General features: G+C 42.8%; 1 protein-coding gene and 1 long non-coding RNA gene across 5 annotated transcripts in view; one reads left to right on the top strand and one right to left on the bottom strand.

The window, feature by feature from the left end:
* The window catches only part of LOC139823356 (uncharacterized), a 298,137-nt gene extending 288,976 nt beyond the window's left edge, over positions 1-9,161 (top strand). For all 4 annotated transcript variants that reach the window (XM_071795806.1, XM_071795808.1, XM_071795807.1 and 1 more), the window contains 4 exons: positions 1,463-1,801; positions 2,128-2,340; positions 4,115-4,265; positions 4,702-9,161. In XM_071795806.1, coding sequence (XP_071651907.1) covers positions 1,463-1,801; positions 2,128-2,340; positions 4,115-4,265; positions 4,702-5,450 — 1,452 coding nt within the window. In that variant the 3' untranslated portion in view covers positions 5,451-9,161. The remainder of the gene's footprint in view (positions 1-1,462; positions 1,802-2,127; positions 2,341-4,114; positions 4,266-4,701) is intronic.
* Positions 1-15,577, bottom strand: part of LOC139823360 (uncharacterized) — a 72,342-nt gene that overhangs the window by 36,796 nt on the left and 19,969 nt on the right. The gene's annotated exons all lie outside the window — the stretch shown is intronic.

The following is a 15,577-nucleotide window of genomic DNA, read 5'->3' as shown; positions in this document are numbered from 1 at the left end:
TGTTCCGTCATAGAAAGATATTTTTCTGCGCCCCGAGTACTTGCACAAAATAAAATAAAAGTATTGAGAAATATTTTCTGCCTTGAATTTCGAGAAACAAATGAATAATAGATTTTGAGAAAAAGCATCCTTTAAAATGCAAATATAATAAATTTCTCTGCCGTTATTAATGAACAAGTAATTTAACGAAATAATTTTTACAAGGATGATAAAATCGATTGGGAAATCTATTATGTATGAAAATGTTTATATTCAATAGAGAGATGTTTATTGTGAAATCTTATCATATTTGATTCAATCGCGGATACTTATAAACGTTTAATAAACTTCAATACTAAATATTTAACATCGATAACGCAAAATCGAGTTCATCGATCTTATCCGACGACTAATTTACATTTACATTAAAGCCGCAGTTACATCGTTAATTGTCTGTCATAAGTGCCGGCTTTGGTACGCCTCATAATGAGTATGTCTATCACTTGATAAACGCGTCGTTTATAACAACGACGCGTAATATACAATCTGCCGTTGATAACGGGGATAACGGGATAACGGCATAGCATTACCGTGATGTCATTTTATTGCAATTATGTAAGTCAGTGGGAAATACACGGATGTATATACATATAGATAGAGGATCACGTCGTTCTAACAGATTGGATTGCATGGCAATTTACGCAAACGAAATTGGCGTACTCCGTCTTCATTCTTATTTCGAACGCACATTGATTTCCTCTGAGAATTTCACGCTCGCACCATTTACCTATTCCGCTTCATTAATGCAGCATGCTTTCGAGTAGTGTCTCAGAATTGCGAAAAATACCCGAGCGCCACATTGCACCCTCCCAACAAATTATGCAACCGCAACACGTTGATCTATTCCACTGACAACTGACGTCAACTGACGTGTAGATACGGAGACGAGAATAATTCGCTTCTATCAAACTACCTCATGATCGTTTCCCATGCATACGTTGAACCCAACAAAAAAATTATGTCTCAAGTTGTCGGTCTTTGAAAAGTTAAGGAGTTACGTGGCAATATATTTTAAAAAAAGGACAAGCAATTAATTGTAATAGAGATAAATGTTCATATGCAAGAAAGGTTAGCGATTAATGGATGATAGTAATTGCAACGTTTATTTCTTGACGATGTGCAATGATTTATGATTATTTAATGTAAATAAATCGTCTCTCCCCAAGATGTGATCAAGATGATATACTTTTCACGTCAGGCATCGCCCTGCGCGCAACTCTCTATCGTGTCACATTCCAGAGCGCCATAAATGCATTATTGAAAACGGCTCGGCCAATGGAGATCCCTATTTCACATAGCTCCTCGATTTAATTAACGCGCCACCGGCGCGTCGCCGGTCGCTTTTCCCGGTGCATTCGATGAAGCACGTATTCCGGGCACGGTGCGACCCCGATGTTCTCCAAAACTCAATTAAAATTTCCAGTCGGAGGCGAGCGCGCTGCTCGAGGGCGACGCCAGAGCGGGTATCGCAGGCCGCGCGAGGAATTTGAGGCACGACGTGCAGCGAAAGATCTCGAGGCTGCGCCAGGATCGCGCGTCCTCGGAGGCGTTCCCGTGCAGCGCGAGCAGCGTCGAGAGCCTGCCGAGCGGTAGCGGCTCGAGCACGCAGGCTCTGGTACGCGCGGGCAGCAATCACAGCTCGATATCCTGCGAGGACAGAGATGCGGTCAGCCCGACGTCCATCGGCCCCGTCCTGTGTCGAGCGAGGGCACTCGTGGACTACACGCCCAGTCCTTACGACAAGGACGCGTTAAAGTTCAAGGTCTGTCTTCGTGATAATCGATCTACGACCAAAATTCCACGCGAAACTCTGTAACCGTTAACGACGCGACAAATTCGTCGTAATTACCCGCAAGCACGACTTGTATAATTGACGATGTACCTATGTTCGTTACTACTCGCCATTTTTTAATTTGTTTTAGTGGAAATTACATTGGAATCCGGGGTGTCTTTCTTTTTCACGCTTTTTATCGGCTTCTGTTTTTCAAGCTATCTAAAGAGGAAATTTAACGCGCGATTCGATCGAACGTATCGAACGTGACAAAATGGTTTCCCTTTACTAATGCTCGCGTGGCAACGTTGTTTCAGAAGGGGGACGTAATCGACGTGGTACAGATGAACAAGAGCGGGCTGTGGAAGGGCGTCGTGCACAACAGGATAGGCCACTTCAAGTTCATAAACGTCGAGATACTGAACGACAGGGTGCCCAGACGGGGGGAACCAGAACGGGGCAAGTGGGGTCAGAGATACAGGCAGAAGCCGGGTTCCGTTCAAGAGCTCTTGCAGAGAATGAATCTTCAGGTAGAGAGAAGGAGAGAGAGAGAGAGCGAGAGCGAGAGTAATATCTCGCTGCAGCGCTCGAACAAACTGATTCGCATTTGCATGGCGTCGAATGCAAAGTAGAGAACTTGCTTTTATATATTTCTTTATTCGTTGTCCCTATCGCACTCTCGTTCCCCGTTCCCTGTTCCCCGTCATCCCTTCTCTCGCGTCCTCCCGCACCATCGCTTTCCAGCTTATACTTTATACAACTTGCAGGTCCCGCAGACCGTGACGAGTCCTTTTTGTTCAATTTCCTCCTTCCTATTCGTCTCCTTTTCGCTCTCCGTCTCTCGCTCCTTGTCTCCGCCTTGCTCATTTTTATCCTCACCTGCTATATACGTCCCGATATTTTCTTTACCTCCTTTTGGTTGTTCCATTTTCCTTCTGATTTATCTCCGACATTTTTTATGTACGGAATCTCCCGAAAATGCATTGAATGTTCTTCAAATTGCAAACAAAAAATGAAAATGAAAAAATTGGCGATTTTTTTACATCAAATTATCAGTGAATCACGATCACTGTGTTGTGAGATTAATAAATCTCAAGAATCTAAATGGATAACGAAATCTTATTTTTAGTTCATTTTTATTTTAAAACTATTTTTATCTTAACAGAAACTTTACGCGTATAAGACTTAATTATATTAATTATATTAATCTTAATTTATTATATATTTAAAATTCAACAATACTAATTATATTGACGTCAATTTTATATTGCATGTTAGAAAAATTTGTAATTAGTGCTCGCGGTTCTTTTTAGAAGAAAAAAAGAATTGACTTTAAATTTGTCACAAAATATACGACTGAAAGCACATCCGGTAATTCACTCGAATATTATGTATAGTCTCGCGATTTGACGACAGATTAGACTTGATCGTGATTCACTGTCAAGAGGCGTGCCTCGCAGAGTCTCTAGAGTCGAAGGTACGGAAGCGACAGGAAGGGATGGGACGAAATGATAGGGCGAGGAGTCGCTGTACCGGAAACGTCGTTTCCGATTCAGGAAGCCGTGCCACTTAATTAAGCCGCTATGATCGATCGCTTAATGAGCGTCGCAGATTCGTGTGCGCCTTTTCAGCGTCCCGGTATACACTTAATTGAAGCCCGGAATGGCCCTCTGTGCGAATTATATCAGCGGATGGAGATCCAAAGTATCTTCTTCCCGGCTGATTGCTCGAGACCGTCATTAAATCTCGCATAACTGTACAGTCCGTCTGAGATGTTTGATTATGGAACATCTAAGAGATCACGCGGTACTTTAGATTCTTTTGAAGCGAACCTCGTCATAATTATGATGCCCTTCCGTACTAAATTGAACTCACTGAGATCTCTCGTCCTATTATTTGGACATAGTTTCATCGTATTGAGACATGCATTTTGCAAAGAACGCTTTTTTCACATATGTATTACAAAGGCTAAATAAAAAAATTACATTACGGAATATAAAAAAAAAAACACTTTCGGTTTCTCTCTGAAATTTATCTTTTATCGAGATTATATCATTTTCACGATGCGTTATCCATTTTCAAATCATGAAGATATAACGTTTGGTTCGATCCTTTCCAATCAAAGTGTGAGAAATGTTGCTGAGAAAGGAATTCCGTAATCTTCTTAAGGATAATTTTATAAGAATTCCATAAGCTTCTTCCAAGTGTATTAAACCGCGAGCGCGTTTCATTGTACAAGTGAGCTACTCAAAGCTCCGTTAGGATGGGAGTAGCGTCTCAAAGATGAATGTTTCGCTCGCGCAGGAACATATTCCAGTTTTTGTGCTGAACGGATACGAGGATCTGGAGCTCTTCAGGGAGTTAGAGGCCGCGGATCTGGACTATTTGCGTATACATCAACCCGAGCATCGTGCCAAGATACTCACCGCCGTGCAACTCCTACACGATCTTCAGTGTGAGTATACCGAACGTAGCGGCTACATATGTATTATTCACGTCTCCCCAAAGCCCCTTTCATCATCGTTGCTATTTGTCTTGCTGCATACATCATGTTACAATTAATACAAGTTATACATCTTTTAAATCACGTTGTAATTTCATGTAAATGGGATATCTCTTTTATTATTTAATTTATTTAATACAAAAGAGATTAAAAGTGCGATAACTTCAAACTACTAAAACCGCAGATACACTCCTCGCTCTCGGAAAGTGATATAAAAATAAGAAATTTTGAAATTTTATTCAATTTTATATATCTTTAATTAACTTTATTTATTTAATTTTTTTATTTGTTTTTATTTGCTTTCCAAAAATAGAAATATTTAAAGAGAGATCGAATCGGTCATAAAATCTCACGCACGCACACGCTCTTTTCCCGCCTGTCCTTACAGCGGGCAGCGAGGGTGACCTGGCCTCGAGTTCAGAGGGCGACGAGGTCAGTCGTCTGGTCTTAACCTCCGGCCAGACGTCTGGCCACTGTTCCCCGTTTAACCGACGCCAGTTCCCACGGGACTCCGGCTGCTACGACGCGCACAAGAATACCACCAGTCGACGGACCATCAGCCCGGAAACAACTACGACGTCGACGAAGCTGTCGAGGGAGAACAATCTAGACGGCGCAACGGCCGCCACGAAGAACACCAACAGTACTGTCGCTACGGATGGCGGTCTACCTGATCCGAAGGACGACTTTCATCCCAATATACCGATTTCCGGCTCGGTGGCGAGCCAGAAAGAAGGCCAGTTTGAGAAGTCGCCGTTACTGCGAGGTGGCAACGTGCGGTACATCGCGAAGAGGGGCAATTTTGGCGACACGGTGGTGATCGAGGACGCCTGCGAGAGCAGTCAGAAACTAGGCGGCATGGTCAAGTACATGGTCGGTGGTACCAGCGATCTGGGCCTTGAAGGCACCGGCAATGTCACTGGGCTCAGCCAGCGCGGTTGCCTCAGCGAGAAGTCCAGCGACTCCGGTGTCAGCTCGTCTAGCATTAGCTCGGCACCTCCGCCCAGGGACAAGGTACTCGCTACCGCCAGCGCCGCGTCGGATTCGCCGACCAAGAACTTCGGTAGCTTTAGCAGAGCGTCGCCGACTTCCCAGGGCGGTAATAAGAGTCAGAACAACGACGGAAGTTACCAATGAAAAGAGCGGCAATAAATCGGTAGGCCGGCAAGACGCGGCGCGACTTTAGCTCGAAGATAAGAGGTACAAAAATAAGGGGATCGCGCAATTTTTACCGACAATGGAGCGGCCTTAGTTCGGATTTAGAGGGTTACGCGATCACAATCGTCTTCAGGCTACGGTGCCTACGATTCATCCACGAGATACTTGGGCAATATCGGGATCATGAATATCTCGTACATTTTATATCCAACGAGAAATATCGTTCCCGAATAAGCGATCCTGACGAGCGTAATACTTGGTAATAAGATATTTCTTCCATTTCGGATGACTCGCGGAGTTAAAGCAATTCTAACGAAATTGCTAATAGATAATAATTGACAGTTGCCGCTGTGTCCGCTCGTTGCGACGATTAACGTGCGCTCAATCGCATCTCGACTTGAAATATATCTCGCAAAACAGTATCTCATTTTCCTTTTATTGTTGTTGGCAAAGTACCCCGAGGGTCTGTCTAACTTTATTTGATAATTTTTGTCATGAGCGCGAATGGATCTCTCCGATATTAATGTCGGGGGGAACATTTTGTTACTCCGTGTCTTTGGACGCGCGATGGGAAGAATTTCGCGAAACGAGCGAAATTCTAGCAGTTGTAACAAGGGCTCCCCGGAGCATCGGCGAAGTTTCTTCGCGTCTACGTCCGCTTTCGGTCCAAGCGAGATGCATTTCGAATAGCTCTCGGCATCTTGAAACCGCCAAGTCACGCATCGCGCCTACATATAGCCGTGTAATTAACAATAAGTGAATACTATGTGATACAATAGCAATATAACGATCGATTAAATTCGAATAGGTAGAAAAGAAAAGGGAGACACAACGGCCGGTGACCATCCATTGCGTTGCGCGAATCGTCGTCACGATCCCATTACGTACAATAAAGGAAGAGGAAGAAAAAGAAAACACGAACGAAGATTCGATATAACGTTATGCGTCCGTTAGTTTTGATTTCGCGTGCGATATTATCTGTCGGTTTCATCTTCGTCTGGGACGACCTCGCGATTAATCACTACAAATACTATATAGCTCGCCCGACGAGCGTTCGTCAAAAACTGCCAGCGTTATCGAGTTCTCGTCTCTCGTTGAATGGCGATCTCTTATCGTATATTTTGGACTCGCTCTTTGTACGTTTGTTCGATCTCGTCGCGTAGAAGACGCGCGCGAACGAAATAGTTACGAGTCATCCCGAGACAATTTTTCGCTTTTACACGGCGCGCAAACTCGTGAGGATCCATCTTATGCGGTAATAGAGAAATAACGAATTCGATTATCACAGGATGCCTTACGAGCGTTTTTTACTTAGTTTATTTACGCGACTTTTCAATAAAACCCCGGTACTCGAACTTGCGAGGAGATATCCTCCCACTTACTTTCCACTGTTCGCATATATAATTTTATACGGAATAGTGCGAGAACCTGAAGTCTCCATGGAATGCGGCGCCGATTACGCCGCATTCGTCACTCGGACTTTGCGTGCTATTAACGACGGACAATCCCCCATCGTCGATGCGACTCGTCAGTTTCTTCGATACGATGGTAAACCATGTACATGTGTGTATATTGACCACGCCACGGGAGGAAAAACGTTGAAAGTTACAGAGATTTTGTATGTACATAGATAAATATTACGCGTAGGACTTAACGATGTTTTGTATTGACCTTGCCCGTTTGCCAAAACTTAAGACTATAGACTATATACATATACGCGATATACACATTATATCGTACCGTTGGATCTTATGTACATCTCTTGTATAGTGTAAAATCATAGATGAATTTTATGAGACGCGGGAGCGCAATCAGAGAATCAGGGCTGCGAGAAACAGGTACGGGAGAGGCCAAGAAGCCCGATGGGATAATAATAAATCTTAAGTAATAATTTAAGCTGTTACGAGACGCAGCGACGACTCGACGAAGCGCATTATTAATTAAAATAGGAGAAAAAAAAGTTTAAGTACACGAGAGAGGAACGCGCGCCCGCCGCGAACGTACGATCGAAACAATATCGGCGCGGATAGCTTGCGGAAGCGATCAGTGCTATTAAAGAGTTATCGCGATATCGTATTACGATAAACGCTACAGTCACATATTGACAAATTAATTGAAAAAGTATCTGAAAGAACAATTGGTGTTCACGATTTCAATTATCTTATATGATCAAGAGATAACAATCGGCAAGTGTTAAGCAAGTGTATGTATAGCTTCAGAAGAACACGAATGAATAAACTAGATGGCATTAATTAACATGTACTGGAAGTGAGCCAAGCACGGCGATATTTCCATATAAATTAAAGTGATCGATAATTCGAGATTAGGAAGCTGCCGCCGTGACTTCGATGTTTATCGTATCTAAAGTATTATCGCGATAACGAGCTATTGAAACTGAAAGTGTTTCGCACGACACACGTACACTTTTTACACAAATATCTCGCCATCCACGTAACGTAGAGCGTGCTTCTTCTGCAATGTCATCGCGCTGTCGATCGCGATCCACAAGGAGCGAATCCGAAGGAGGGACAATGAAATACCCAATCGGCCCGGAAATCGGCTGTGATTAGACCGAACGAGTAGAGTCGCAAGTTGCTTCCATCAACGTCGAGATTGATTAATGCGATTAACGCTCGATCGCGGCCGCAGCGTACGATTTTCGTGCCGAGACCGAAGTTTCGCAATATCGAGATTTACGTCGCGTCCCGCCCGCGCATAAGCTCCATCAGCGGGCACTTTTTTTATCGAGTTTGTGCGATGATCCGACGATCCGAAAGAGAGGGAGGGAGGAGGACGTATCCGATAAACGGTACGTCGATTTCGGTGATGTCTGCTAGTTTATCCGTTCCATCGAGAGTACCAACATGTGTAGAGAATGAGTGAAGTGGTTGTTATTAAAGGAAGGGCTGAAACAGGAGGGATGAGAGGGTTGATTGAAAATTGAGTATGCGCGTATGTGTGTGTGCGTGTAATGAAGGGTATGTGTGTGTATGAAAGAGAAAGAAAGGGGGAGAAAAGGTAAAAGCGAGAGGGACGACGCGATGTTAAATTTAGTAACGAGTTTATGAGAGTACGAATAGACACGATAGTGATTTTATTTAGCTCGGGAGAAAAAAAAATACGCAGCATTTGATGTAAAGTAAAATTCATTCTAATCGTAGACCCAAGGCGCAGTAATCGAAAAAAATAGATAATTTAAGCGTACCTTAAGAGGAGAAGCGAGTCGTTGAACGAAAGAAGGCCTATGGCGTCGCCTCGCACGACCCTCCGAGACGGCGAAGCGCGATCGCTTAGATAAATTTATTCGTCGATCGAGAACGCCACGAAGCGCGGCGCTTAGGGTCGAATGAGAAATTAAGCGTTTACGTAGCGGTCTAGTCCATTCTTCTCGCGTGATTAACGAATATAATGTACATAAAGTAATAAAAACAAAAATGATGAAGAACACAACAGATTCTAGAGAACGGCGAGACGCGGGCGCGAATTAGCGCGCATCGCCGTTACCTTTTTATAAGCTGATTTTGTATTTATTGATTAATTGCGGGGTTTATAGAGATGGTCACACACAAATCACACGTAATTCTCATCGTCCCTCGGTTCTCGTAATGATTTCTAACGATAAGTGTTAATTTATTGACTGTGAATAGAAATAAACGATGGAAGAGATTCAAATGAGAATCATCTCTCGTATACCTGCGCGTATTTCATTTCGCGAAAATCACGCCTGGCAAACTTCCGAATCCATAATCCGGCTTATTATCCCTCCAAGAGACAAAGGAGCAGCTACGCCAGTAAACGGTAAGTGCTTCATTAAGATAACATGTATAGCGTATTCTCAAAATCCTAGCGCACTAAGCAACGCTTAATTGAGTGCAAAGATTTTAAAACCAAGCCGAAGAAAGGCATTAATAGCGTAATATGTGATTAATGCGTAAGTCGTTAACAAAATTATAAATATTTTATATCGTTATTTCACACGAACAAGCACTCGTTCTCTGTTTCTTTATAGTTTCTCGTAACGATTTATATTAGACTGGTGTTAAAAGTTTCTTTTTCTATCAAGCTTTGTATTAAATAAAATTAGAAAATCGAATTCTTCAAAAAGGGGATTGAGAAATTTCTTTCTGGAAGGTAATTTTCTTTTAATTTCACTGAATTTTTTTTAACTTCATAGGGCAAATATAACAAACTTTTTGCACTAAAATCTAATAATGGTATGGTAACTTAACGGATTTTACAACTGCGCTCTTTATGTGACGATTTCGCACATATACTGAATTAATCGGCGAAGGGCAATCGTGCCGTTTGGTTTTAAACAATGCAAAGCGAATCGTGGAAGATTCACGGCGGCGCGGCGGCAACGCTCCTTTTTGCGGCCGCAATTTCGGGAAATACCCTCCGCTCAAACGGAATAATTAGACGGTTTCTTACTCGATTAACGAGCTTCGCTGACATTAAGCGTCGCGATGTCGTTTCATAAAGTACGCGACACCAACTCCCGCTTTAACGCTGCCACGCGGTGCCATTAGCGGGAAGAAGTTCCGGATGACGGACGACTCCGCGTCCGCCGCTGGTAACTCCGCGCTCTCGCAAACTTCGCGCTTTGGTTATCTGCCATTACTTGGAAAGATCCTCTTATTTAACTATCCGCCTGCGCTCGCTTGCTCGCCGTTGCTCGTAATGGTGGAAACTCCGGGAGAGAGCAGAGAGAGACGCAGCCGTCTCTCGCAGGCACTGGAATGGTCCGGACCTAGGGATCGTTATTCCTCATCGCTTCTCATGGATTAAATTAAATTATAAATGTACATTTTACGCATCGGTCCGCAAAGAGCTTGCCCGCTGTCTCTACGTGCAATTAAATATCATCGTCGCCCCATGCCTCCGTACTGCTAATTGGAGGTAATTAATGGCAGAATCTCGCAATCTCATTAATTCTCGCATGCATTAATTGACGTACAAAATTGTTTCCGTTTAATGTCACCGACACGTTCTCTGGGGCAGATCGTGCCGGAAATACGTCACCGGCATTCGAAGTTGTTCGCGTCCAACGTCGGCGTCGGTCGTGTCGTAACGAGACGATCGCACGAGAGACAGATAGGCAATCTTTCCGAAGAAAGTACGATAAAAAGCATTTAGTAATGTATGTAAATGCACCCTCCGAGAATCATTCCGAGTGTTACGGCGTGTACGTGTTCATTCGTAAGCTTTATTTCGTACCTCGAGGGACAGCGGGGGAACTTTTAGTGCGCTAGATTATGGCGGTAATAACTCGACGAGTTTCTTTGCCCGCGACTCCGCGGTCCACGTGAGCAAATTCTTCATCCCCCGGGGGTGAGATCTAATTTAACTTTTAGGGTCGCGCGTCGCGTAATCACGACGGTTTCTGGGTAATTCAGCCCGGCCGCCGTGAATTCAGTTACGTATCTTGTATTACCCGCTTCGTTACATCCCGTTTCACGCGAAAAAAAAAGAAATCTTTTATTTCGTGATACATTGCTCGACAATTTATTTACGACGTTAGATGCTGCGCTGTTGTTACAAATATGTTCGCGATATCACATATTAGTTACTCGTACAAAAATCAACAGATGTGAAAGCGATGCTGCAAATTTCTAATCGATTAAGTCGTTACGGAGAGACGTTTATCTCAATCTCATCCGTTATCTCAATCGCGTGGAATTGACACGCGATTCATTGCCTTAATTTTAATAATATAATCGAGTCCCGCCGACTTCGCTGTATTTTCTTCAGCGAGATTTATCGCGTGAAGGATACGCGCGCCGGAGTATTGCGCGTATATATTGTGGCGTGCCATAAATCGCGATCGGACATCCACCTCCGTCCGTCCACTCCAACCGATCCCGGCGTTATCAGTTGCGCGATCGGGCAAAACGATCGGTTATACTTCGCACGGGGACTTTTGTGCTTCTTGCCCGCCCATAACAACCTTAATTACTGTCCACGCTAATGAATCAAGCAAGGAGATATCGCTATCGGCACCGCGCATAGCTGAGAGCCGGATGAAGGCTCCGTTGCGAGAGATTACTTTACACCCGAGGCGAGATAAAACCAGAGCGTCCATTTTTTTCTTCTCTCGCTGTCTCTTCCCTTTCCTCCCTTACTCCCCTTCCCCCTTTTCACGACCTGCGGGGCGTTATGTCGAGAAAGCTGCGATCAGTTCATCTATTTCTATATTAGAGCCGTCGAGATGGCTCGTAAATCACGTCTCTGCGTAAGCCTGCCGTACGTGCCACCCTAAATAACTATATTCTCTGTGGCATTAATGAAAGCATTCCGATCGCCACAGATTGCCAATGGAGGTAGCTAATATCCAGTAATTGCAGATCGCCTTCTGTAACGACGATAGCCTCCGGGCATGCAATATGATTTCGCGATGCGATGGCCGTAGATCGTAGTTATAAGTTACAGACGATGCGATTAAGTGACAGGAAGACAGCGTTAAAGCATGGCTCGTGTGATAGCAGCTATTTCTTCATAACACTTGCAGATATATTTTGCCTTTGGATCAACGCACATTTCTATATTTAAATGATATGTGTAAAATAATATCCTATAATAAAACATATTAAAATTAAAAGAGGAAATAAATTTAAAGTTAAAAAATTGTTGCAAACGAGATAGTGCGTCTCTATTGTAAGACGCGCAAGCTGTTTAAATTGCAAATTAATAAAATAATACATTTATCTAGAAAAATTGCCGTAAAAATTATTTTCTTTATCCTGATACACTTTTATGCATGTCTGGTCTTCTTGCTACAAGTACATATATTTTAAAAATTTGCAAATCGTAACATTAGGTGGCCTCGGGCATTTCTCGGACAATACCACGCGTATTATTATATATATATGTGTACCTGCAAATATTTGCTTGTTTAGTGTCTAATTCGTTATTATCGGACTTGGAACTATCCACAATAAGTAAGTACCTGAAATTTGCATAGCTTGCCGACTAATTGGACCCTCAAAGGCGGAATCCTGGTAAACTTTGATAACTAGCCGCACCTTGTTGAGCAACTATTGTTCTGCTCAGTTTGCGAGCAACAAGTTGGGCACTGATAATTAGACAAGTTAAGACAACTATGACCGTCCACAATCGTTAGCCGATAATAGGATTAAACGTACTTACAGGAAGTGCCAATATAGGCGACAAACTATTCTCCACATCTCCTTCCTATATATTATAAATAATGATTTTAACCTTCCACCCCGGCTACTTCGGAGATATCATTCAAATGCATAACATAGAAATAAATGATTGGGGTCAGGACATGCGCCTAGAAAATCTTTAGTCTTACTTAAAATATTAATGATTGATAATGTTAACTCAGAAACGTTAAAGCGAAGTTTTGCAGACACAATAACTCATTTTCGTTCTTTTGTACTTCTTGAAAAAATTTAGCTCTTTTTATTTAAACATGTTTTCTATTGAAATTTGTTAAAAATACAATTGTTAATTTTGTTTTGACAATAAAGCGACGTGGAACATCCATATTCCTATAATAATATTGATTTTGTTCCACGTCGCTTTATTGTCAAAATAAAAGGCTTTTATTGTAGTAAATACAAAGCTCTAAGCACACGACAACAGAGGACGTGTAAACGTATGTAGCAAACTTGACACTTGAAATATCAATCATATGTACGCCGCGGCTCATCATACATCCGGGATGTCTCTTGGCGCATCCAAAACGAAATTCCACATGCGTTGAATCATGAGCGAGGATTATATTTACTTACGGCGTTCTGTCTCATAGTTTCTCGTTTCTGACAGAAACAACATCCCATTAATATCGTGATAGAAACGTAAGGTCGTCGCGCTACGACGGATAACGGGGAAATTCGGTGCTTCGTATCATATGTACACCGCGTTATCACCGCGATACGCAAACCACGGTTGTACAGATCTAAATTAATAGAACGCTAGATAATACTACGCTATACGTCGGTCTCTACGAAAGTTGGTATATGCACGCTCTCGGCGCATAGCGCTAAACTCATATAAGAAGTTAACGCGAGACTTGTATCTTCTTTAGGAGAGCTTGAAGTTTCGCGAGTTTCAGAAAATACTCTTCTCTCCACAATCCGATCCTCTAAGTATGAAACGCCCCGCATAGTTTATTCTTATTTCCCTTTCTCATATCCAGCACTGTATACGTTTATAGAGTATATGGTAACTCCTTGCGTCGCTACTTCCTGCGGCGAAACCTAGCGCAGCGGGATGTCTACGCGATACACTGCATTTTATTCTATTTTATTCGTCCTATCAGATTTTTCCCGATGTGCGTCACGTGACGAGACTGCTGCTGAGATACGAATGTAAAGTAATGATATCCGGGTTTCGCGGAAACGGAATATTTGATATCGCAGAGAGAGAGACTTACGCGTGTATACGTTTTTTATCCGATCCCGTGCCGACGATTTGACATTTCTATCTTCTAGCTATTTTTTTCTGGATTTTTTTCTGGAATTACTATTTTATATCAGACTCGCCCGGCGTTTTCACGTGTACCGCGTGTACGCGTCTGCAACGTCGAATGTAAGACAATCAGGAGCGCACGGATACGAAATCAGCGTATGCATAGGGTTGCGAGTGGTTGATTTCCAACGCGCTATTATCGCGAAACACTCGAGACGCGGAACGCCAAGAATGATACTTGACTTCTCTCAGCATTGTTAATTACATCCGATCTACGTTAATTAGTACGCCGCGGGTTTTAATTCCGGCCGGAGTGCCGATATCTACCGTGTCTGGCACACGTGAGTATTGTTCACGATTGAGAATTCGCGACTCTAATTAGGACGTCTGAGCTGCTGTTTTATTCCAGACGACTCGCGCTGATGTTGTATTTAACGGCAAAAATCGCGATTATTAACGGCAGGTATTTTTGATATACACAACTTTAAATTAATAATATCATAGGGAAAAAATCTTGATGTCTAATTAACTTTATTGTCTAAATTATTTATTTTAAAAGTATGAAAATATATATATATAGAACAAGTTTTCAAAATTCTTCTTAAAAATTTGTTTATTAAAATCGATCTATTTTGCTGCTTGTCGAATTTTAGGTTGAATTTACCGACATTCAATGGTGATGAAAGTGTTATAAAACGGCAAGTATGCAAGGAACTCTTTCAACATCTTTCTACTACGTTGCTGAAAGGATTCCTTCAAAAGAAAATTATTAACGTTAAAAAAATCATCGCAACGCGATAGGTCATGCGTTCTAGTTTCGCGTCGAAGCTTCCAACGAAATCAATGGTCGGTCAATAATAATTTCATCTTCTATCGATACGGTCGTACTATAAAGAGTACGCCGCGCGTTAAAAACAAACTAGTCATTAATAACGTAGAACGTGGCACCTTTAAGGATCGCGACCATAAATTCCGCGGCCGCGACAGGAATGGCAGTTTATCCGCGGCACTCGAAATCTAATTTATTTCACGATGCGAGCATATAACGCAGTTAATAGTGCGCTCCTGGGTAGCATGTGCGTACGAGAAACAAGAAGATACAATATTTATTGAGCGCGTTCAGTCTCGCATCGAGATGAAATCGCACACCTTGCATCCGCCCTTGAATCTTCTCTCGCAAAACTTGTCGGTCACGTTAATAAAGCAGGCGCGTTTTCCGCCTAGATTTTCAATCTACGCTCGCACTTGAAAGCGCGGCGGCGAATCGCGCAGTAACTTTCGCTAAGCACGAAGAGCACGATGTTCCATCAACATGAATAATTATCCTCGCGCGCAGATATAATAACGTTCCATGAAACTTGCCGATGCGGTATATCAACTGCAGTTTCGCTACACCGATAGATCCCCGCATGGCGCGTGCTTGGTTTGCTAATTAATTATTACGTTTTAAGGACGGCACTCTGACATTTCCGGAATACAGTCAGCTCTCGCGCGCGCATACGTCCGACCAGTCACGCTGGTGCGACTAGCACGACAAGCACGTACATCAATCTGCGCATTGTAATAATACAATGTGATATCCAATATGCAAAGCTCGTCGAATACTATACGAGCGTGCCATTATAGTGCCATTACATCGACGAGACGGTAAACTGACAGCGAAATAGAAA

Source organism: Temnothorax longispinosus, chromosome 12 (genome assembly GCF_030848805.1).
Source record: "Temnothorax longispinosus isolate EJ_2023e chromosome 12, Tlon_JGU_v1, whole genome shotgun sequence".
NCBI classification, from domain to species: domain Eukaryota; kingdom Metazoa; phylum Arthropoda; class Insecta; order Hymenoptera; family Formicidae; genus Temnothorax; species Temnothorax longispinosus.
This window is presented reverse-complemented; position numbering and strand designations above follow the sequence as displayed.